This window comes from Cydia pomonella, chromosome 1 (assembly GCF_033807575.1).
Source record: "Cydia pomonella isolate Wapato2018A chromosome 1, ilCydPomo1, whole genome shotgun sequence".
Lineage (NCBI taxonomy): Eukaryota > Metazoa > Arthropoda > Insecta > Lepidoptera > Tortricidae > Cydia > Cydia pomonella.
This window is the reverse complement of record NC_084703.1, coordinates 43,159,409-43,183,919: the sequence shown is the minus strand read 5'-3', so window position 1 is coordinate 43,183,919 and position 24,511 is coordinate 43,159,409. Positions and strand designations below refer to the sequence as shown.

The 24,511-nt window shown below is 39.2% G+C and overlaps 2 protein-coding genes across 2 annotated transcripts; both read right to left on the bottom strand.

Moving 5' to 3' along the window:
• Positions 1–1,613: 1,613 nt before the first annotated feature.
• Positions 1,614–23,504, bottom strand: LOC133524330 (CIMIP2 protein GA14893-like). Its single transcript, XM_061860292.1, has 8 exons — positions 23,295–23,504; positions 19,547–19,685; positions 19,032–19,128; positions 17,608–17,783; positions 17,245–17,404; positions 16,674–16,812; positions 4,823–4,921; positions 1,614–1,773 (listed from the first exon to the last, which is right to left on the bottom strand). Exons 1-8 carry the CDS (start codon positions 23,342–23,344, stop codon positions 1,704–1,706), a joined length of 930 nt encoding a protein of 309 aa, XP_061716276.1. The 5' UTR covers positions 23,345–23,504; the 3' UTR covers positions 1,614–1,703.
• Positions 6,707–16,575, bottom strand: LOC133524284 (elongator complex protein 3). Its single transcript, XM_061860201.1, has 7 exons — positions 15,862–16,575; positions 15,141–15,305; positions 14,571–14,685; positions 13,011–13,261; positions 10,333–10,498; positions 7,921–8,133; positions 6,707–7,313 (listed from the first exon to the last, which is right to left on the bottom strand). Exons 1-7 carry the CDS (start codon positions 16,422–16,424, stop codon positions 7,122–7,124), a joined length of 1,665 nt encoding a protein of 554 aa, XP_061716185.1. The 5' UTR covers positions 16,425–16,575; the 3' UTR covers positions 6,707–7,121.
• Positions 23,505–24,511: the final 1,007 nt, after the last annotated feature.

Sequence of the window (24,511 nt, the reverse complement as noted above, 5' to 3'; positions counted from 1 at the left end):
AGACGTTGCGTATTAAGCATGATACGAGTATAATGATTAGTAGCTACGAAATAGTACGTTTATTTTAATTTCGCAATGTTCCTTCTGGAGTAGGTCCATGAAACTTTTATATAATATAGAATATAAATTGGTACATTTTTGAAAAAAAAAAATGGTGTGTGTACCATGAGCCAAACTTGAGATCCATGTACAAATGAGTTTGATTCATACTTCTTTATCCCCACCTTTTTCAAATCGGGCACGAGCAGCGGTCCGATCGCAAGCCATTGTTTATTAATAAATTCAGGGGTCGGACAAAAAGTGCGCATGACGTCAAACCACTTATAGGATGATTTCAAATACATAGTATTTTTGATTTTCATAAACAATTATCACTTATCATTTATCAACCTCTTTATTAAACGATATCGCCACTTGAAATGAGTAAGTACGTTTTTGACTGACACATTGTCAATCAGATGAACAATAAATTGACTTCGTTACTGTTTAGCTATTGTATCTTCACGATTATATTTAGCTAAAATTTATATTTACTAATGTATAAGAAAACGCTCGAAAATGTCATCTTTACTCGAATATTGTGGCAATTTTCCGTTTTTACCTACTGTTCCCACTTTTGACAATTAAACCTATTTATCTGAGGATCCCACAGACTTGTTCTAACTAATTTCAAATAATTATACCTTATGGTAACAAGTTTCGTGAAAATTATTTTATTCACTACATCACCCTACCACCTGTATTATTAATTCCATGGATTTATTTACGATTATTTTGTTACTTCATTAATACTACTTTGTTACTACATGTCACACGGAAGTTTAAATACAAACTCAAACCTCATCCTGTGTGCAAGATTACGTCATTTTTACGTCATCCGCACTTTTTGTCCGACCCCTGTAATAATGCAAGGCTCTTAGTGGGAGTTCAATGAATAGTACGCACCAAAGAGCCAATACATATTAATTTCGCAATGTTCCTTCTGGAGTAGGTCCATGAAACTTTTGTATCATGTAGAATATAAACTGGTTCATTTTTGAAAAAAAAAATGGTGTGGTACCATGAGCCAAACTTGATATACAGGTTGATTCTTTTTTTATTTTTGTTTTTTTTTACAAGAATTTCAATGGTTAGGGGGTTAATATTTTTTTAGCACATAGCTTTTAGTCTTATTAATATTTGTACGAAATTTGAAATTCGTCACTTTCATAGTTTAGGAAAAAATAATTAAAACAGTTTTGGGGTTAATCGGGTTTTTTTCACCCCCAGGGGGTAACAGAGGGATGAAACTTTGTGCAGAGTATAACCTCCCCAAAAGGCATCGTTTGATTACAGTTTCGGCCCAAAATCGCTGGGGGCAATTTTTCCTAGGCTATCCTGCTACACCCTTTGTCAGTTGAAGAAATGGCTCTAAACGGCGTCATATATGTGGTCACTGAATTGTCAAATTTCTACTTTTGACTACCATATTTACTGCATAATGTACGGAGCTGTACCGTACCAGTTAATCTAAAATTTAATGTCGTGTTTTTAAAGAGGGATGTTAAGCATTTCAGCTACTTGATGCAATATTTCGAAGCAAACTACATAAAATAACAAATGAAACACTACCATTAAAAAACTTTCGTATACTTATTTGAATTTCGTTCCTAAACCCAGCACATTCAATTTTCGACTTACATCCTTTCGCTCAAGCTTCACAATCAAGATTGGAAGTCGCCGCGGAGCCAGCGTTTCGCGTCGCGAGTATCATTCCCGTACGTGTTGCCAAATCTAGAAATCAATGTCAATGTTGTTTAAGGCTGCCTATCCACTGAGATGGAGATGAAAGGAGACGAGTGGGAATCAACCAATAGCAAATTAATACAATGCACAGAAACATAAAAAAACTCTATCTATGTACAGAAAAATGTAAAAATATGGGTCCACGCCACTTATTCATCAATATGTGACATTGTCCCATATTTTTCACTTGACTGTACCTAGTTCCTTTTACTTGCAGTAGTGAAGTGTTCGGATAGACGTTCAATATTTGAAAGGCAGCACATCGCTCGCGCTCTAAAATGCACACGTCACACACGCGGTGTGTCGTCTTTCATAGAAATGTATAGATTACAACGCGCATGTCACATGCACATCTACGCACAGGCCTGAAATCCGTAATTGTTATGACCTTTGCAGAGTCGATTATTTACTTTAAGTTTGATTTATTCCGCCTACTTAAAATCTATTTTCATGAAGATTCAGTGCAGCAGGGATAGTTTTTTTTTGTAAAATGTACACAAATGCAAGCAAGAGGGGCTTTAGTTACGTACTCAACGGTACAATAGATAAATAAATAAGCATAGAGTGCTCACTCCATACAGTGTAATCCCACGACACTGTAACGTCAGTTACCAATTCTTTCGTGTGTTCTTACATTTAATTAAGCAAATTTAAGTATCCAGATACCTGTAGGGCTACGCCAGATATGCAGATACTTAAATTTTCTTAATTAATGTAAGAACACACGAAAGAATTGTTTACTGACGTTACAGTCTCGTGGAATTACCCTACATCAGTTTTGTTACCAAAACGCTTATTATTTTCGTAGTCGACATCTAGCGTCAAGTAACGAACTTATCAGTACCGTTACTTGACACTATATGACGGATACTTTCAAGAAAAAAATATCGTACCGTGATAATCGGTACGTCTGATACTCGATTAGTGTGATATTTATTATACCTACAACCAAACAAATATCAGTTAAAACTGAACGTTTTACTAAAAAAGTAGCAGGTTCTCGTTTAACCTTTTAACCGCTTAAAATTATTCGTGTGCTCGTGTCGCCGCCGGTACGAAGTTACACGAAGTTTTGTCTTATTTAACAGACTGCGGCGAAATGAGCTGGATATGTCGTACAGTCAAGTGAAATAATATGGGTGTACACATCTTACTCAAAAATATGTCCCTTTGCATCTTATTCCAGTGTAATAAGATCGTAGCACCATATTTATGAGACGATTCTCTCGATACACATTTTTGCAGCTGACTGTACAGTTTGCTAAGACTCGAGTCCTTTGACTACTCTGCTTTATTAATACTCGACTCGGTTTTTCAGACTCTTATAATTAAGACGAAACTCGAGTTCTTTGCAACTTACTAGACTCAAGTCTTTTGTAGAGACTTGAGTCCTTTTCGGAGAACTTGTAATTTTTTTTACAAATAACTTCGAAATGCCTTGTCTTTATGTAAAATTCATGGATATACATAACATAAATCATACGATAACGCCTATTTCCTTTACTGTTGTTTAGGTAAAACCTATAAAATTGTTGACTGTCTTTATTCGGAAACTCGAGTTCTTTGGAGTTGAGCTTAAAAAAGATTCAATAAGGGACTCGACTCTTAAAAGACTCGGAAGTTTTTTAAGCTCCGAGTCTCGTAAAAACAAGTAGAGTTCTTCAATTTAGACTCAAAAGACTTATGTCTTATACATTATATGTGACATTATCTATGAAAAGGGACCTTATTGACGGTGACGCTTACGCCATTATCAACGATGCTCCCATATTATAAACAACGCCGCGCTACGCAGTGCGGCGTAAGCGCCATCGACAATAAGGTCCCTTTTCATAGATAATGTCACATATATCAAACCGCCGTGGTTAAAAGGTTAAATATTTTAAATGAGAATGTATTAAAATATGGAAGGTTCTCTAAGATACCGGGTACCTATTATTGAAAAATTTTAAGTGTCTTTGAAATAATTTAACGAACCGCACTCAAATTGATTCATTCGCTTCTGAGCTACGGTATAACACCATTTTGCGAGGTAAGATCAAACTAAAAATTATGCGCTAAGAAAGTCGGAAGCTAACTACACAGACAACACAAAATGTGTAATTATGTACTGGGCTATAACCGCGAAAATCGAAGTTCGTCAAATGCGTGCATTTTTCTCTTTCACTCTAATTACGTCTTAGCGAGAGTAAAAGAGAGAGATACCCGCAATTTGCGAATTCCGGTTTTCGCGGTACGTTTTTTTAGTAATGCGAGCCAAGCGTGCAGTCTAACGCAACTAGTTGCGACCAATTAATGGCGCGCGTGATGCGAACTCATCAACCAATCACGTTACAGCATTTCACGTTACAGGTACACCAATGTTCGGTTGGAATTATATGAATGGGGCCTATCTTTACCTTTGAAATCTTTGTCTCTAACCCCCTTATTCATAAACGTGTACTAAAGTTACGATGCCGCTAATGATCGTTTGTCCCTTCGCCAGCTAAGCTACCGGTCGCCTTCACCGCGGCCCCGAAACCTGGCCCCGCTCAAATGGGATACCATTGGGGACCTGGTGATAACCAGGTTAGGGGTCGTGGGGTTGGATAACGATCGGTAGCGAAGAGCTGGCCCACACCAGCCACACACCGGCCCCCACTTGACTTGAGTGTTCTGTCGATACCCCCCGTCAGGGGGGTATGAGGGGCCGCTACCGCACAATGGCTGCGGCGGCTGTTGCGGGTCGCTTCCCCACCGACTGGTGGGGTGGTCGAATGGCCGTCTTTTTGGGGACGGTGTGGGTAGCTGGTGTGGGCCAGCTCTTCGCTACCGATCGTTATCCAACCCCACGGCCCCTAACCTGGTGATACCGTTTGAGCGGGGCCAGGTTATGGAGCCGCGGAGAAGGCGACACCGGCCCCCAAACGACGGCCATTTGACCTCCCCACCGGTCGGTGGGGAGCGACCCGCGACAGCCGCCGCAGCCGGAAGACGGAAGCGGCCCCTCCAGTCCAGTCGTTTGTCCCTTTCAAGGGGTAAGGGGGTAAGTATTTACCTGAACAGGCACCCAGGCACGTGGCCGGCGTAGTTGGGTATCATGCCGACGTGCTTGTGGTAGATCTCGGTGGGGTTGATGGAGAGGGGCGGGTCCGGTCTGGAAGGGTAGGATAGAATAGGAGTGTTAGGAAAGGACAGAAAAGAAAAAAAAAACTTTTGGTTAGAACAGAATATGCGACGAGGCTACAAGCCAAGGGGCCTAGCCAACATGACAATAGTACATCGACAAACACCAAAAGAAAAGCAAAAATGTATCCAGATACATTATTTGACTTTCGATTGGCGTTTTCTACCAACGATTGTTATCTTTGCTAAGCCCACAGTACCTACGTACAGATGAGACCAAGAACCTTTATTCAAATTGGACGATCCATCAAGGCTGTAGTATGTCTCTTTCCATCATTAAGCAAAATGTGAGACGCAAAATATACATCAGACAAAGAAATTGGACAGTTGGAATACCACCCTAAGCGGTATTGAAGTTAAAATATTTTCGAACTTTGTCTGGGGTATCACCGCGAAAATTGAAGTTCGCAAATTGCGGGCATCTTTCTCTGTCACTCTAATTACGGGTTCATTGGAGTAATAGGGAAAGATCCCATTTCGGTTTTCGCGGTAACCCCTCTGCTCTGTTACGGCAAAACAGCGTCTAGGTAATATGTAATAAGACAGGTACGATGTTTTGCCGTAACAGGATTGTAACGGTATAGATCGTGTTATTCACGAAGACGCGTGTCTCGTCATGTTATTAAAGGTTAGATTTGACAAATCTGCGCGTCATCGTGGATGACACGGACTATATGGCGTAGAGAGAAGTTCCAGTGTGAATAATTAGTTTAGCTATGGCTATGCTATACTCATTGCTACTAATAATGACCCATATGAACACAATGCCCCAGGCCAGGCACACACATTAGATCTGTAGGGCTATGATGGTTGGCTCTTTATCATTTGTCAACATGCCTGTCACGTTCTAACAAGTATGTAAGCGCGAGAGTGACGGGCATAGTGACAAGTGATAAAAATGGAACCATGCTGCCACCGCAGGTGTTGACATACGAGCATATCGATAGGGGATATTATGCAAAACTCTGCGTAGGGGACGCCACTAGCCCATGTTACCTTCCTCTCTATCACTCTTGCATATTCGAACGATAAGGAGACAGATAACGAAACCTCAATGTTCGCGCTTCGCAGTAGGGCTCTGTAAACAAATCGCCTTGATCCACCAATGTTATTAGTAAAAACTTCTCAAAATTCTGTTTTTCCGTATGTATAAGTTACTCTATGGTTTACAGTATGTAATAGTGCTGCTCTCTGGCGGCAGAACATTGCAGTAATACTCCCTATTAGTATCACGTTTTTTTAGCGTGCGCTGCAGTGACCACGAAAATCACTTTAACAATTCGCTGTGCAAAGATCGGCAAGAAATTCAACAATTGCTTATAAGGCCTAAAATATACAAATTCAAAATATACTACTTCACTAGGTATATTTAATCTAAGAGAATTTGAAATAGAGGTGTATTGTCAAAGAAAACTTAGTAGTGACGTAAATTTACTAGTGCCAATATTCTTCGAAAGCTTTCTTTGACAATACACTTCTATTTCAAATTCTCTTTGATTCAATGTACTATCATTGTCAAATAACGTTACACGCAATTTAGCTCGCCGTATGTCCATTTCACACTTAATAAATATTCGACATTACCTCTAAACTAAAAATAAATTCAACACTTCTTGGTGCACTTTATTCAAAGCATACCATATAATACCCCGCGAGCCGATCATGGCTTTTGTACTACTTGGCTACGACTTGATGTATTCAGAATAGCGTTCAACTAATTCATTTACTCAGCTGAAAAAGGAAAAATGAAACACGATTTGTTAGTATATTCATAGAGAAATTAGAAGTACATAGTGTGCTCACTCCATACATCAGTTTTGGTACCAAAACGCTTATTATTTTCGTAGTCGACATCTAGCGTCGAGTAGCGGAACTCTTAGTACTTCTACTCGACAATAGATATATTATAACCAGAGTAACCGCTAATATTATAACCAGAGTAACCGGAACTTTATTTTCAACTCCTACGCTTACTCTGGTTAAAATATTAGTTGAAAATCGTTGAGCATTAGACTTTTTGCTTGCCGCGATATCTATTGTCTAGTAGCAGTACTGAGAGTTCCGCTACTTGACCCTAGGTGTAGACAACGAAAATAATAGTATTTCTGGTAACAAAACCGTTGTATGGATGAGTAATCTTGGTCTTCTTAATTCTCTTTGGTATATTTTATTCAAAGCATTTTGACCATATAAGGTCCCTCCAGCGTGTACCCGATCTTGGCATAATAGTTGCGCGTACCCACGCCCGATATGACCGCCATTTTGTCCGAGCCGTGCTCTTCGCGCGCGATGCGCTCCGCCTCCTCCATGAGGAGCATTCCGAAACCTTGGTGCTGGAATTTGGTTGGGTCGCGGGCGTTTACCTGGAAAATTATAATGGTGTTTACAAAATAGTTTAGACTATTGTGTGTACAAATTATAAAGCAAGGAACGTACGAATTGAATATTGTACAATAACCAGTTATAGCGATATTATTTTACTATCCAGAAAACCTTATGCGCCTAGCACGCATCGCCCGCTCCAGATATTTCGGCTGTATTTAGGAATATAAGAATAAGAATTTCAATGTAACTTGGGAATCTTAGTGTAAATTCTAAGAGAGAAATATTCATGAGTGTTAAATAGGAGCTTGCCTCAGCATAATGTTGCAGTGTATTTACTACAACGCTGGTTTGCAGACAGATCTTTGATATATTCCCTTACTCGCTGTTAGTCAGAAACTAAATGTAAGCCATTTATGAGTCCATCGATCATCGAGTTATGTTATTATACTTATTATGTATGGGTGTAAACTATATTAATACATATAAGAATTTGGACTAATACAGATACTAGTATGGTGTGAGCTGAAATGAATAGTTATGTATTGTATGGAAGTATATAATTATATAAGATTGATAAGATACATATAATGTCTGCGTCTTATTATTTGTCTATGGACACAGAAATATATTTTTAAAAAAACTCACCGGCACAACGCTACCATAGACGTGCAACTCCCTAACCACACTGCACTGCTTGAAGTCCGCGGCAGGCCCGGGCTTCAGCTCGGGCCGGTAAGTGTCACCAGCGCATTTCCTGAGCCTCAGCAGCCCGACTAGGATGTCTTGGTCCGGGTCCTCGTATGCCAGAAATGTCTCCCAACCGCCGTTGGCTACGTAATCGCGGCGGATTAGCTCCACCTTTAAAATAGAGCATGATTAATTTTCTCAAACTAAAGGACGCGTATCACGCGTAATAAATATCTGAGGAGCCGACGATGCTAAATGTGAAGTTACTCGAGCATCGTAGAGACCTATTAGATTAAAGAGATTAGACGAAAGGAAAAAAGGTATATAATATTTTATATTATAGCGAGCAGGGACTCTACTATAGATTTTTAAATGTATAAATAAATCGCCAAGTGGAGTAACTCGAGCGCGTCAGATATTGGTAGCGTCACTTACTCGACATGTCTTTGATAACAAGGGTATTTTAATCTGTCGGTTTACATGGTAGGGTACGGAAGGGTAGAAATTAGGGAAAAAAATTACCCGCGCGCCAGATGTTCAAAGGAGATGTTAAGTGGACTCCGCAAAAGTATCTATTTCAATAATCTGACACAAAGTTGCAAAAAAAAACCGCCATCTTGATATACTTGATATCGAGCGTGTCAGATTATTATACAAAAAGATTCAGATTGATGTCCCAGTTGTGTGAAACCTTATTATTATTATTTTATTTGTTAACCCTTTTCCAGGCATAGTACGATTTATCGACCACATGAGCGCCAATAGAATTTCAATCTTAGTCATCATTTAAAGTTCATATTAGATTGCACTTTCGGAAAATGTGACTTGTCTTCGAATGAATCATCAAAGCGGGATTTATTAGAATATATTTGATTTTTTTGGAAAAACCTTGTAGATTGGTGCGGCCTGGAAAAGGGTTAAGATAATTTATAAAATTCTAGTTTAATATTTTTTATTATTTCTTAACTTTTTTGTGCCTTTAGTAAACTCCATAAAATTCAGTTAAGTAGACTAAAATCGATCAACGGGTTCAAGAGATATCACAGTTTGAAGATTTCTGAATGAATGTTTTTTTAAGCTCGAATTACTTACTTCAAATTCAGTATTACTCCCTCTCTCCCGCTCGCTCCTCGCTCCCTTACTATGAACAATACTTTAATGAATTCGTTAAAAGTGTATTTTTAAAATAATGGCAACTGAGGGCTACATGGGGACGGTGTGCTAGAGAAAGAAAGAAAAAATATTCCAACAACTAAAAATTATACATTACAATAGGGTATTTTAGGGTAGGGTAGGGTTACGGTACTAGTCAAATCAGTTTCTTTTTTCGAACTGTCAAAACGATTTGCCACTATGGAATTTTTCTGAAACACTAGCAAATGACGCCACGGTCAAGTTATCTACTCTTTAAATATTTTTAAATATTATAGAACATTATTACACAAATTGACTAAATCCCACAGTAAGCTCAATAAGGCGTGTGTTGAGGGTACTTTTTTTTTATAGCCTTTTTTGTGTCCCACTGCTGGGCAAAGGCCTCCCCTGGGGGTACTTAGACAACGATATATATAATATATAAATACTGAAATACATAGAAAACACCCATGACTCAGGAACAAATATAGCAGAGCCAGAGATAGCAAAAAAGTGAAAGGGCAAAAGCGCTGGGCGCACTATACTTCGTAAACGATTTATGACACTTCGGCTTTCCCTTCAAAATAAAAATAAAATCTAACGCACTCAAGTAAGTCCAGGTCGCGATTTTTATTTGCAACTTTGTTACCCTGCCACTTCGCTTACGAATTGCTAAAATCGTCAGATTATTCAAATGGGCACTATTTAACGAGTAATCTGACGCGCTCGAGTATTTCAAGGTGGCGATTTTTTTTACTATTCTAACGGGATATCCTGGACACTCGGCGCGGTTTCAAGGGCTTATATTTGGTGGAGGTACTCAACAGGATGCAAGGTATCTCCCTCTATCTAAATCTGACTCGCTCGAGTGACTCCAAAAATCCCTTCTTGGGCTCCCCAACCATAAAGTACCTAATGCAAAATATTGTTGCTGCAAATTTGACAGTTTGAATAAGATGTAAATGGTGCGACGAAGCGCGTTGCTCTCAACGCGTTGCGTTGCGTTGTTGTTTGGACTCTTCCAAAGACCTTTACATGAAGCTAGATATCCCATCTAACTCATTATGTTAAGATGGGAAATATTGAGCTTAAATGGCGCCACACTAATTTGCAACTTTCTGTGAAGAATTGATGCTACCTGCAGAGAAGGCAATCCACATGGAGTTGAAGGTTTTCGTGCGAACCCTCAAAAGTTAGACCAAACTAATACAAGTTAAACGCGGAGTGATATCTCACCTCGTAAGGCCGTACGCGGTTGTGTATCTCCTGTATGCCGACCTCCCTGGTGCGGACGTCGCGGCAGTCCGTGCCCAGGTCCGCCATGCGAGCGAGCGCCAGCTCTCTCAGGTTACCGTGCTCCACGCCACTCGAGACTAGAGGCATTGGGATGTCGCGTTGCACTCTGATAACATGATTAACTGTTTTTATATCACAACTAAACTAAATAAATATGTAAATATTTGAGGAAAATCTTAACCTAGCCCCAAACTAAGTTAAGCTTGTACAGTCAGCGTCAAATACTTCGTAGCAGTCAAAGTAGCCAAATAGTTCGGTACACCATATATTTAGTATGGTGTACCGAACTATTTGGCCACTTTGACTGCTACGAAGTATTTGACGCTGACTGTACTATGGTATAGAGAAAAATTACATAGAGTGCTCACTTCATACATCAGTGTTGTTAGCAAAAGGCTTATTATTTTCGTAGTCGACATCTAGCTTTGAGCAGCGGAATTATCAATACCGGTACTTGACACTAGATGTCTCATGTGTCGCAACTGACGAAATTTGTATTGCTCAATAATTTACGACTAATTTTACAAGCAGAGTGAGTTGAAAATAAAGTTTGGGTTAATCCGGTTATAATATTAGATAAAGATAATTACAAGCTTTATATTAACTTGCAATGTACCTATGTATGTACGGGTCAAATCTTGCAAGTTTAATTTGACCCACTTCCCGAATTCTAATGAAGCTGAAAATTTGGATACATATGTAAGTCGGGTGACAATGCAATATTATGGTACTATCGAGCTGATCTAATGATGGAGACAGGAGGTGGCCATAGGAACTCTATGATAAAACAACGCAACCTAATTGTGTTTGAAGTTTTTAGAATTGTCTCAATGACTTGGTGATTAGTTAGTTGTCTGTGGAGAAAAGTACAGTCAGCACTAAAAGCTTGTACCAAAAATGAAATTTTTGCCAAAAACTTATTTATTTGTCAAACATGAGTAAAGTAATATAGAGATGTTATACTGTACAAAGTTGTCCTTCTTGCTCTGCCTCTCGGCATACAAAATATAGTATACCTATCTATAAAATATCTATATAACAGTCTAACCTGTACATAACCTGGCATGCCGTAAAATTAACATACAATAATTACTACTGATGTACATTGGACTTAAAAACTAATATCATTAATGAAATTATTGACATTATAATAACATTGTTTCAATAATAATTTCATTAAATGTCGCTTTAACAAATTAATACTACTATTCCTAATTTCCATTGGTACCTTATTATAGATTTTAGGTGCTATACCAAGTATATTTTTTCTCAGTAGAGCAGTATTAGCAATTTGATTGTGAATTATATTATTATCCCGTGCTCTTAGTGAGGCACACACTGAATTTTGCCTCTGAAATAGGTCTGGGTTATTTCTAACAAATAAAGCTACTCCATAGATGTAAATAGAAGGAAATGTCATTATCTTATATTTTGTAAAATATGGCCTACTACTGTCTAATGGTTTCAGACCAAACATTGCTCTAATACAGTTCTTTTGAGATTTTAGAACATGTTCTCGGTCGGTACTATTTCCCCAAAATATTACCCCATATCTTAAAACAGACGCTACTAACGCATGATACGCTGATACTATTTCTATATTTACTATGTATGTATGTATGTATGTATGTTGTGTATGTGGCTAAGTGCATATGCTGATTTTGCTAATTTTGAGCAAGTAACTTCTACGTGGTTTTTCCAGTTAAGACCTTTGTCAATATGCACCCCTCAGAAATTGATGGTTTCTGCTTCGTCTGATTTATAATCCTTCATATGAAACACTGATGGCTTGTATATTGGCTCTACGTTGAGTAAAATGTATTACCTTTGTTTTAGACAAGTTTACTTTAAGATTGTTACTTTGTAACCAGTGGATAATATTACTTACTGCTGAATTGATGTCGGTTTCATATGTCATTCTGTCTTTGCATTCTATTATTACTGTACTGTCATGGGCAAACAGAGTCCTTTATTCTTTATTCAGGCAAACACAAAGTATAAGTTTACAGCTACAGCCAAGGCACTTATACTGTTAATACATATGTAGTCAGAACATAAAATTAGTAAACTTGTATTACACACATTATACATTTTTGGAATTATCTCTAGAATTAAACATACAATATAATGTATTACTAAGTTACATAGATTAAAAAAAAATTATATTAAGTAACATAGGTAGAGTTTAAAAAAATCCTGATACTACGTTGTAGGGACGGCCAGTTGTCTGAGAATATGTCATTGAATTATCAACAATTTTCGGTAGGTCGTTGATATATATAATAATATATAATTAGCTGAAAATTGTTGAGCATTAGACGTTTCGTTAGTCGCGACATCTATTGTCAAGTAACAGTTCTGATAATTCCGCTACTCGATGCTAGATGTCGATGTCCTATATACATTATATGAGTTATGGATATTATCTATGTATCTGAGTATGTATTTTGCAATATAAGTATAAATAATATGTCAATATACATATTATTTATACTTATATTGCAAAATACATACGCCTAATACCCATAGTAAAATCCTTGCCTAGTCTGGGGTTAGGTGGATCTGTGTGTGTGTGTGTCCCCAAAACATTTATTTATATTTATTACTAAGACACTCACCTGTAAACCCTAGTCCAGGGAGGAACCAACGCCAGAATTTTGGCAATCAGATCCACCAAAGTCGAAGGCGGGTAACTCCTGTACCGCCCCGTCTTCCACAGCTCATACAAGCCGGTGCCTCTGATCACCAAGGTTGGGTAGATCTTTAGGCCATCAGCCCTGAATGCAGGGTTTTCGAAGAACTCGATGAACTGTTCGACATCTCGTTCGAAATCAACGTTGGGGAGGTCTGGCATCATGTGGGCGACTATCTGTAAATACAAGACAGTTTTAATTCTGTCTGATTTGATTTCTGTGTGCGGTTAGGGGCATGTGACAATGCGTCCGATTCGCACGTCGTTCCTACGTGCGTGCGGGATGTCGCTATAATACCCGCATATCGTTGTCTCGCTCAAACTTCCGAGCGACGTGCGAATCGGACGCAGTGTGCCATGTCCCTTAGATTAGGGCCGTAGGTTTTGAGGCATTAGTGAATACTAAGTATAAGAATGTTTAAGTTTACAAAAACATGATCAAATTTTCAAAATCAATTTGCTTTTGTCCTAAGCAGTAGCAGAAGCTCTAGAAGTGAAACTACAGACTTTTCTTTTTTAATAAATATAGTCAGTCAAGCCATTTCCGTCAGTAGAAAAAAGCGGCAAACTTACAAAATTTAGGCGCGAAGGGTTATCGTTCGTTCCAATTTGAATTCCGCGCTGTTTTCTACTGACAAAGTTGTTTGACAGACTATAAATATTTTATTCCCAACAAAAAAGTTATGGTAGGTACAACTAAGTATTAACATTTAGTAACAAGTAGTATTTAACATTTTGGACACCTTGCCTGCTCTCTGTACCTTAATTATGTAAAGTCAACAGTATATTCCAGGAATCACCAATTACGGACTGTTTCTACTTGAATTTATTAAATAAGCAAAAACATAAAATGGGTCGGTCGGATCCAAACCACATTCCGCCATTTGGTGACCCTGGACATTATTAAATTTTTGCAGTTTGTTAAATAAAGACAGAAGTTGAACATTTGATGAAATGCCGTTTGGTGATTTATCGACCACATACATGACAAGAGAATTTCAAATTTAGCATTCCGATTTAAGGTTCAAATTATTGGACTTTCGGGAAATGTGACTTCTTTTCGAATGAATCATCAAAATCTTATTAGTTGGGATTTTTTGGTAAAACCTTGTAGATTGGTGCGGCCTACGCTCACTCTCTTTTTTAAACGACTAGTTATATTGCTCTGAAACTTTGTACTTACAATAAGATAATAAGGTATCTAGGTATCTAGTCCTGCAATTAGTTTATGTAGCTTCAGTTACCATAGTTAAAAAATACAGCTAAGTGAAGTTTTTCGTACAAAACTTGTTTTTGCTCTATTTCGTTTGTTTTATAAACCAGACCTGTATAAACTTATTACAGGCATAGAAATACCTCATTTCATTGTAAAGTTTCATTACAATCTAACACGTCGTTTTAAAATGATAATTCAATTCAATTTAATTCAGTTTGTATGGGAAGGTGAAATTTTGCTGAGCTTGCCGGGGACTCTTGATAGACTTACCTTGTAACCAGCATCTTTAGCCAAGTTGAAGTTCTCACAGACAGCCTTCACTGTGTGTCCCCTGTTGGTGTCTCTGGCTATATCCTCGTACACAGACTGCACTCCTATTTCCAACCTGTTATAACATTAAACAAGTATTAAGGATTGTTTTAGAGCTCTCTTATGGTTTACCACTGTATTTGAAAATAGCATTACTACTAATTTTGTATTTGTTACTGTTTAGAAAACTGCACTCGGGATATATTCTAAAAGAAGAGCAGTATACAGAGGCAAAACTAAATACACATTCTACAGATTGAGTTGACTGGCAGGGTCCATATCAAACTAGGCATGAGTTGCGCTCTCGCATGCAACTCCATACATCTAACATGACTAGTATGGACTTGTACGTGAGAATGCATGTCATGTTAGCCAGTCAGGATCACTTTGGTTGTCTATCCATCTGTTTTTAAAGAAAACTTTTCAGGATTGATTGTTATAAAAATACATGATGTGATATTCACATACCTTCTTCTGGTATAATAAAACTTTAAATAAGAAATTAGTTTTATAAGAACTAGTTGTTGGTACCTGGTGCACCCATAGTTGAGCATGTCACTCATATGCCTCTGCAAACAATAATCGGGTCTGGTCTCAATAGTGATTCCGATGCACTTGGTCTTGGCCCTCTCTGAATATTTCACGGCCTCAGCAACACAACTCGATGTGTGACCAGAGAGGGCATCATGGAGATTCCTGAAATAAATTTAGAATATAATATGGTACATAGTAGTAAATCAGTAATGATATATAACAAATAATCCATACTTATATTATGAATTCGAAAGTAACACCGCCTGTCTGTCTATTGGGTCAAAATTTCTTTTTTATGAGATGATTTTTAAAATTTTTTTACTTGCCAAATAGCACTTGATTTTTTTATTTATTTCATAGAAGACACAAATACAAATGTGACAGAGTGGTCTGAAACAAAATAACAAAATCAATTTTGACCCTGTTACCTATTCACTCTTAAATCACTGAACCAATTGAGATGAAATTTAGCTGAGACAAAGTCACGGGCAGGAGTTGGTACAAAATAAAATAATTGAGATAGACATTGTGATAAGCTAAAAAAAATTATGACACTGGCTAGATTAGGGAAAGGTTCTAGAAATCCTTAAGTGGACACTGATATTTAGAGGCAACTCATATTACATCTCACCAGTTTTGCAATGGCTATTCATTACAAATTCAAACTGTAACTTTTTCCTGCCCAGCTATGAATGAAATAACAAACAAGCAAACCTACCTGATAAAGTAGTCCCTGTAGTCCTCCGGCAAGCTCATGAAGGTGCCGCCCATAACGATGAACTCCACCTTATCGACACTGTGCCCCAGCTGCTTCAGCTGCTCCACGCGATGGCGAGTCTGCAAGTACGGGTTGTAGCGCGCCCGGATCGCGCGCATAGACGTCGGCTCGTAGCCCGTGTAGCTCTGCGTCGAGTACTCGAAGTCCGAGTCCGGCCCACCCGGGCAGTACACGCAAATGTTCCCCGTGAAGTTTATGTGCGGGCATCTGTGAGGCTTACACATAACCGCAACAACAGCGATTCCTGACGCCGTACGTATAGGCTTAGCCTTCAATTTAGGCACTAATATACTCTTAGAATCCGCCGGCACCGCCGCTATAATATCCACCAAACGAGGAGACGTTCCTAGACCATATTTCGAAGAAATACGCGTCTTCATCTTGTTTAGGTTAACATCTTTCCCTTGACGATGAGCGACCAACAACTCTTGTATGATCTCCGATATCACTATCACCATTTTCTCCTCTTTAGAGAGATTTGGTAGGAGTTTCTTTTTAGCCATTTTTAATACTATTTAATATTGCACGGATAAAACGTAATAAACTGCGCGTGTGATAAATTAAATTCGTCACTTTGACAATGACAGTCCATAAATCTATAGTCTATGGTCTACACATAATCAACTTGCTACTGTAAAAAATAGCTTGATGTTGCTAGAGTGCAATGCAATTTAAGCTACTTATACTCAGAATCGATTTTTCTAAAATAATTGATACATATAAATTGATGACCACAATCAAATTCAACTTACTTGACAACATTCACAGGCGCCCACTCCGTACTCTGCCTTCGCCTGTAGTTAGACGAAAAATCACAGAGCGCAGAGTTAGTAAGTTTCTTTGAGCTCTCGCCAAATCGCTGGAATCCGTACGGTACATGTCCCGCGAAACCTAAAAATATTTGGTATCATAAATATTATTTCGTAAACCATAATATAAACATATAACTTGTTAAGCAACTTAGTGTCATGTCCATGACGTAACTTACGGACTGACTCTGCAGGATTAAAACCCCATATTTGGGATCTTACAAAAGAAGTGTGAATTTTTGAGTAACTCATCGAAAAATACCAAAATATACATTTAACGGTTGCAAATTAAATACTAAAATAACTACAGTCTAATAACAATGTAAATGCCAAAATGACAAGACAAAAAAATATAGATGGCCAGAAACTTTATTTCACCTTACAAAAAGTTTACATTATACCGACTTGGAGGATAGTACTAGTATGGTTATAGTGACATCTTAAGTCGTCGTTGGATGTCGATAAAACTTCCTTATTGAATCTGATTGGATTACAAAACACAATAAAATTTTACCTTTCTTAATAAATTTGTCCGGTCCATCTTCCATGAAATAAGGACTTGTAGAGTGTGATGCAGGTGATAATTTTGCTTCATCCATAGGTAAATTCCGTAGTATACCAGCACATTCTGGCCTGACTGACACCAAAGGCAGTTTGAACTCAGCCGTCGCCGACTGAGAGAAAAAAGTAATTGTATCTAGTACATGGGGCATGAGCTCCCGTAAATAATCTTCATTTCTAAACTCTCCCGCACAAAAATTGCCTTGGCTTCCTTCCATCCATTTTAACATCTTGCATGCTTCATCTTCTACACTCTTCCGTCTTCACACATGTATCACCTGCATTCTGCATTTATGGCATTATGTTCTTGACTTACGAATCTGTCGACTAGGTTCCAAGGTGTGCCCTTGCCGGCCTGCAGGTCAAGGACTCTCTCGAGTTGGTTGGCCGCCGCGCGAGAGTTGAGCTGTTGCCTTTGAAACTCGGAGAGTGCCTCCGTTGCAAGCACGGTGTAACGTTGGCCGAAATGCGCATTTAACCGAGGTAGATAGCCTGGTGGATTATATATTTTTTACCCCCGATCCGTACTCATAAAAATCAATGTAAAGTTGGATCAGGATTATGTTGCCAAGCTAGTTTAAAAAAACCGTCGCGTTTTATTTAGAGGTAATCACAGATAAACTAATATTCACTTTACGTTGATGGTAAGATTCTTACAAAGTCCGTTTTCAACACTGAACTATACCCATTGACATATATCTAAGGACGAGCCTTACACCATTCTTAGTGGTGCTAGTTCAGTGTCACTCACGAATTCTAGCCAATCGTGCAGTCCAACGCAACTAGTTGCGATTGCGACCACTCGCGCGCGTGATGCGAACTCATCAACGAGTCGCGTAGCAGCGTTAGACTCCACGATTGGCTCGAATTCGCGTGCGTGACACCGCTGTTGTCTTATTGCCCGTAAAGCTCTTCCTTAGGTATATTATGTCAATGGCTGCAACGTACCGTTTTTAAATCAAACATAGTATATCGTAACATTTGTAACCCTCCTTTGCCAACAGTGCGCAATATCTGTACATATACCTCTACACACAATTGCAGTGCTTAATCACACCGTATTAAACCCTACAATAGCGTAAACTTTAAGGAAAAGTAATGTATGTATATTGGCCGTCCTATAGGTAAACGACCGTTCCGACCGGTCCAGATCCAGATGGTTGTGCTGACTCAGAACCAGCGATGAATCACTGACCACTATTTATTTCCATGGTACAGTTTTACACAATGCCTCAGAAAGGCTCTACACATAGATCACTTACAAACTAGAAGGAGCGTTTTAAGACGTTTTTCAATTCATATAGCGCTCCCACAGTTCCCACACTAATTCAATAATTCATTATATTCAATAGTTTTCTATTTTCTTGCTCCCGTTAATACGCGTCGCGATTAAAACTAATAAAAATAAACTATGACGTTTCGCGCCGCTGCCGCTCCACATATTTTCGCGCTACGCCCCTCTGTACTGTACCCCATTGGATACGAATATCAGGTCCAAAGACAAGAAGCGTTTTGTGGGATCAACCTGAGATTCTAACATCCTGAACACCTAAATCTAATGCTGAAAATATATAGTCTGTCAAGCCATTTCCGTCAGTAGAAAAAAGCAGCAAATTTTAAAAAAATATGGGCGCGAAGGAATATCGTGTCATAGAAAATTTGAATTTTGCGCCTTTTGCTACTGACAAACTGGTTTGAGTGGCTGTAGGTATGTGTAGAAAAATGACAGATGTTACTCACCTTCGTACCCTGGTATCATGGGATGCTTGTACACTGGATCGCCATTTCGGAACCTCGCGTTGACGATATCCACGTCAGTCTGTGCTGGTCGGAATACCTGACATGGAGGGCTATATTAGAAGATTTGGTTTCTTTCTATAGCATATAACTAGATATTAGAGATGAAATAACAGAATACCTATGACTAATATCAGTATAGCCATAAGCAGAGACTACAGAGACTATGATAATACCCCAGCCTCAGACCGCGAGTGTGCCTAAACCGTGCAATTATTATTTTAAACGTCAAACTTCTATGAAATTGTAGCGTTTAAATTACACTCGCACAGTCTGGGCTAACAAAATCGCTGCCACCTTATATTTGTCTAACTCTAGAATCTTCAATTTACATAGAAAATCAATAAGACTGGTAACTTAAAAGGTTTGAAACGGCGGCCACTTTTTCCAATTCGTATTCCCTCTCTCTTCCCGGAAAATGACTTAATGCGAGAGAAAGAGAAAGGAGTATCTCTCACTTGAAAGTCATCAGCGGTCCTGTCGGACAGCACGAGCCTCTCCGAGTGCTGCACGCTCGGGTCCAGAAGGATCTTGTGTGTGGTGGAGCCATAGGTGTCGCCGATACGGTACTTGTATTCTGGACAGTGCCCTGTGTATCTGTGGAGTAGACGATTACGTCCGTATAAAAGTAACACGACAGCATTGTGTCCACATCGCAAAATTGTAGTTTTTCCTCAAATTATCAGGTCTATTACCTAACATGCAAGGCAAGGGTGACGGACGCCTTTTAGTAAACATAAGAAAGTAGGTGCAACGTGACAACTTCTAAAACGGGGTAGTTTTGAAATCTATAAAACCTGAAGCATTTAAGGGCTCCTCTACACGATGGCCCAGCGTGCCATCAGTATGCGTTAGAGGGAGCAAGTGATATTGCTATCTCATTCCACTGCATATAGCTACGTCCCTTAGACTGGCGTACGATGGGCCATCGTGTAGTGGAGCCCTTAGCTACACTCACGCTCCGCAACGCTTACCAAGGCATCTGGGAGCCTACCGCGAAAACCGAAATTCGCAAATTTCGGGGATCTTTCTCTCTTAAGATTAAAAGACAAATGTGTAGTGAGATCACTAGGACCTTATAAGAGTGACAGAGAAAAATGCCCGCAATTGACGAACTTCGATTTTCGCGGTTATATTAGCCCTGGCTTTCTTACGACAGACTTAAATTTTCTACGGGTCATAGGTATTTGCTTTTTACTACACTACAAAACACGAGTTTGTTTATATTTATATCCAAAAGATAACCGGAGCACAACTGGAGCATCCATAATGAATTTTATGTAACGTGATATTGTAGAGAATAGACAGATTTGTATTTGAGCGGCGTGAACGGTGCGACCAATCGTTAGGAACAAGGAATAACGTTGTTGTTGTAGGCTGGCAAATAGGGTTGGCATTGAAGACTAGTTTAAGAGGATACGGGAGCTGAGATTTAAATATTTTAGGTGAATATATCCGTCTCGCTAACGGAAGCGGCTCCTAAAACTAGTTCGATAAGGACAACGCTAGTTTAGACGAAAAATCCTGCGTAAAAATCTAAAAAAACTATGTTTCGTACTCGATTGTTTCCTCATTTAAAATTTAACCAACTGTAACGAAATTTTGAGATCTAATAGGTAATTAAATTATCTGTGTCGGAATGTTTTGCTTTTTAGGCTAATTGATGACAGTTTTGAATACCATGCTTCTCTTTGCGGCCTAGTAAATTAGGCCGTTTTTGCGAATATTTGAAGTGCACTAGCGCCTTAAGAAGCAGAAATAACAAAAAAGCAAAACAGTCTGATACAGGTATTAATAATAATAATGCGTTGAAAAAAAATTATCTAGCTTCCAATACCACGGAGGAAAGAGTCGAGTACGTTTGTATGAAGAAATGGCCACTCCTGTTGCCTCTTGAGTAGAGTTCACTAATGTGAAAAAAATAAAGACTCCTGGACGTTCAATTCTTGTTTGATTAGGCCTCCACTCCGTATCTCGAAGGTTTTTAAAATCTTCTGCAGCTACAAGCATCCATATGCTGTAGCTACAACTCCAAACTTTTACCTATAACTTCTAGTGGTTGGTTGAGGTTTTTAAAACCTTGACACTCGTGAAGTCCCGCAACCCTGACAAAGACGAAAAATCTTGACATGTCCTTAAACCAAAAACCATTAATAGGGACCGTGCGCGTTGGAGGGTCTGCCATCTTGTGGCCTGAATCGGAAACATAAACGTGTACATTGACACTTCACGCCAAAGCAAGTGCTGTCATCTACCGTTCCCATACGGTTTCTTCTGCATTGTAGGTTCTGCCACCTTGTGGGCTACATTGGAAGCATAAACTTTACATTTTCCCCCGCGCTAAAAAATCTGACGGCTTCTTTTCTTTTCTGTCGTGCTGCGCTGTACAGTTGATACACGCTCCCTATACCTTTCGGTCCCCAGTTACACTTGAAATATGTAGATATTTCTCAAAACAGCGAACTGTTGAATTGCCTTTTACCGCAATAAATACAGATTAAATTGGCAGCCCTATTCTTAAACCTAAAAGCAATCACAGCTGCAAATAAATAAAGTTACTCAATTCCGGACCTACGTCTGTACTCTGTACATATAATACCATGCCACACCAAACTGTTCTCTACAGTCCCTTATCAACATATATAACTCTTTACAACGACAAGGTGCTAACGCTTCGCGAACTTTGCAAGCTCTTGTTATACTTAATCACTGTATGTCGTTGGAAAAATCACTTTACTGCGGTGTACTAAGCTCGATTTTGGAATGACGGCGTTGTAAGCGGTTGCTAGAGTTACGTTTGATTTATAAATGGTACATCACCATAACGAGTACAAGTGAAGTATGGTAAGTAATCCGTTACGTCACTGGCGCCTCGCTTCGGGGGGCCTACCGCGAAAACCGAAAATCGCATATTGCGGGGAACTTTTTCTTTTACTCTTACTAAGACGTGGTTAGAGTGACAGAGAAAAATGCCCGCAATTGACGAACTTCGATTTTCGCGGTTATAGCCCAGGGCCCCTACCGGGAAAATCGAAGTTCGTCAATTGCGGGCATTTTTCTCTGTCACTCTAATTACATCTTAGTAAGAGTAAAAGAGAAAGATCCCCGCAATTTGCGAATTTCGGTTTTCGCGGTAAGCCCCCTGTTTTGTTTACGAAAGGTTGCAATCAAGGATCTGTCATTTCAAACATACCGTCTGTGTGCAGTGCAAGATCGTCAATTCGAGACAACATTTTTTTACAAGATATATAACTATCGTGGATCTGGTTAGAGCCGAAAATCAAAATTAATAGATATGTAACCAGACCTCTAAGTTACCACACCAATCGATCGATGGCATTGATCGACGTCCACATGAAACAGTCAACGTCGATCGATAGTTTCCACCTAGACCAATCGATCGATCGATTGGTTTGTGTGGTAATACCCTAAAGGATGCAGCACCAATGCACCATACTTGCATTTAGCGGTTTTCACACCGATCTGGCGCAAGTCTCAAGAAGAGGTCTAGACACACAGGGTCTAGAAATGCTTAGAGCATCAAAATATCTGCATTAATCTGAGGGTCTACCGCGAAATGGAAATTTCGTTATCTACCTTTCTATCGCTATAAGCAAGAGTGATAGAAGGCACAGCGAAATTTAAATTTTCGCGCTAAGGCTTCTGAGGAGCATTCTACGATTTATTTCCTGTGTAGCAACTTTTCTTCGGTGCTTAAAGCAGGCGATTATCTTTCTGTGCATATTTTTGACCATTAATCACAGAAAAGGAAACTGTTCTACCTGGAAATCTTCGAAAAATTGGCGTCTGTACGGGACAACGGTAAATTTCATGGAATGCTCCCTGATCGGCATACCGTTGGGGCGCTGCAGCCAAAAGGTGTGGAGACTGATGCAACTCTGCGCGGCTCTGAATAAACTACCTTTTTTACTGAAGCGGAGACGAGCAGAGAGAAGAGGAATCAAACCATAGCATCTCTTCTCTGCTCCGCTGGATTTCAATCAATACTATTTGGTTGATTCTTCCCATGTCCCACCTCGTGAATAAGTTTCCCAGCTGATGGAAGTCAGCGTGGCGGCGGATCTGCTTTAGCTTGGCGTCAGTAACTGGCAGGAAGTTGCGCAGGATCGGGACGGGTGGCACGCTCTCGTTTCGGAGGCCAAGATTCTTTTTGGATCACTGAGCCTAGTTAGATAAAATACTCACCCTGGGATGTAGTGGGGTTGCGCGATGCTCACTAGATCCAACGCTGCCATTTCTACTTAAAATTTACCAGCAACCCCGTAAACCTAAACTTAAACCAAAACCATGGGTATTTGTGACTGAAAATATATTAAAACTTGAATTTTGATAAAACTGAGATGTTTAATTTTGAAGCCGTGATTTTTGACGCATATTGCTCATTTTTGGCAGTTTTGACTACTTTTGACGCATCAACGTCTTTTCCTAAGTAGGTTTTAATAGGCCAAATTTTAATCTGTAAGCTGTACTGTTTCCAAGTTACCACAAATATTATGGAGTGTGGAATTAAAAGGAGTGAAATCTCTTATGGTAGAACTGTTGCAAAAGCGACCAGCAGAGCTGTCAGCTATAAATAATAGTTCCAAATCTCTCCAGAGTAGCGCTAGAGTAGCTAAGAACCCAGGCGTTATTGACGGAGTGTAGTGCGCTGTCTATGATTTGATTTTTCAAGTATTCTAGGTATTGTAGCACCACCTATTTAACTATTTAAGTTTTTTTGAAGTCACTTTTTGATACATGGAGATTTCATTCCTTACCTCCACCTTCCATAACGAATATACTTTACACCAAAGAATACAGTAAGTATACTTTGTTACTACGAATTTGGGCAATGCCGGATTTAGAGGTCTGGAGGCCTCGGGCAATAAAGGAGTCGAGGCCCCCTGGCCCCAATTTTTTTCCAAATAAAATGGTAAATTTACCGAATTCTCTATTGCGGGGGGCCCCTCTTTTGTGGAGGCCCGGGGCAGTAGCCCCGGTTGCCCTCCCCTAAATCCGGCCCTGAATTTGGGCCCCATAGATATATAAGATTAATTTAGAAGTGTCAAACTGCGTAGTTAAATTCTCAGTTGAATGTTGAATTGAAAGCTGTCATTGTTCCTGTCCTCGACATAATCATTCATACTGGAATTGGTATCATGTACGTCCGAAACCGGAAAAATGTGTTAACTATTGATCGTCAGGCCAGTAATATAGAAAATAATAATTTTAACATAATTTTCTTTAAAAAAAATCGAGGTTAACGAAAGGAGGTAATTGCGGCAGCGATGCGCTTTTTTGTTTATGCACTCCCAGTTTTTGCGTAATTGTACCTATTTTAACAATGTAACCTACTCTTATCCACTCACGTGCTTAGTGCAACGGTAGTTAACCAGCTGTCACCCTTATTTTATTATAATAAT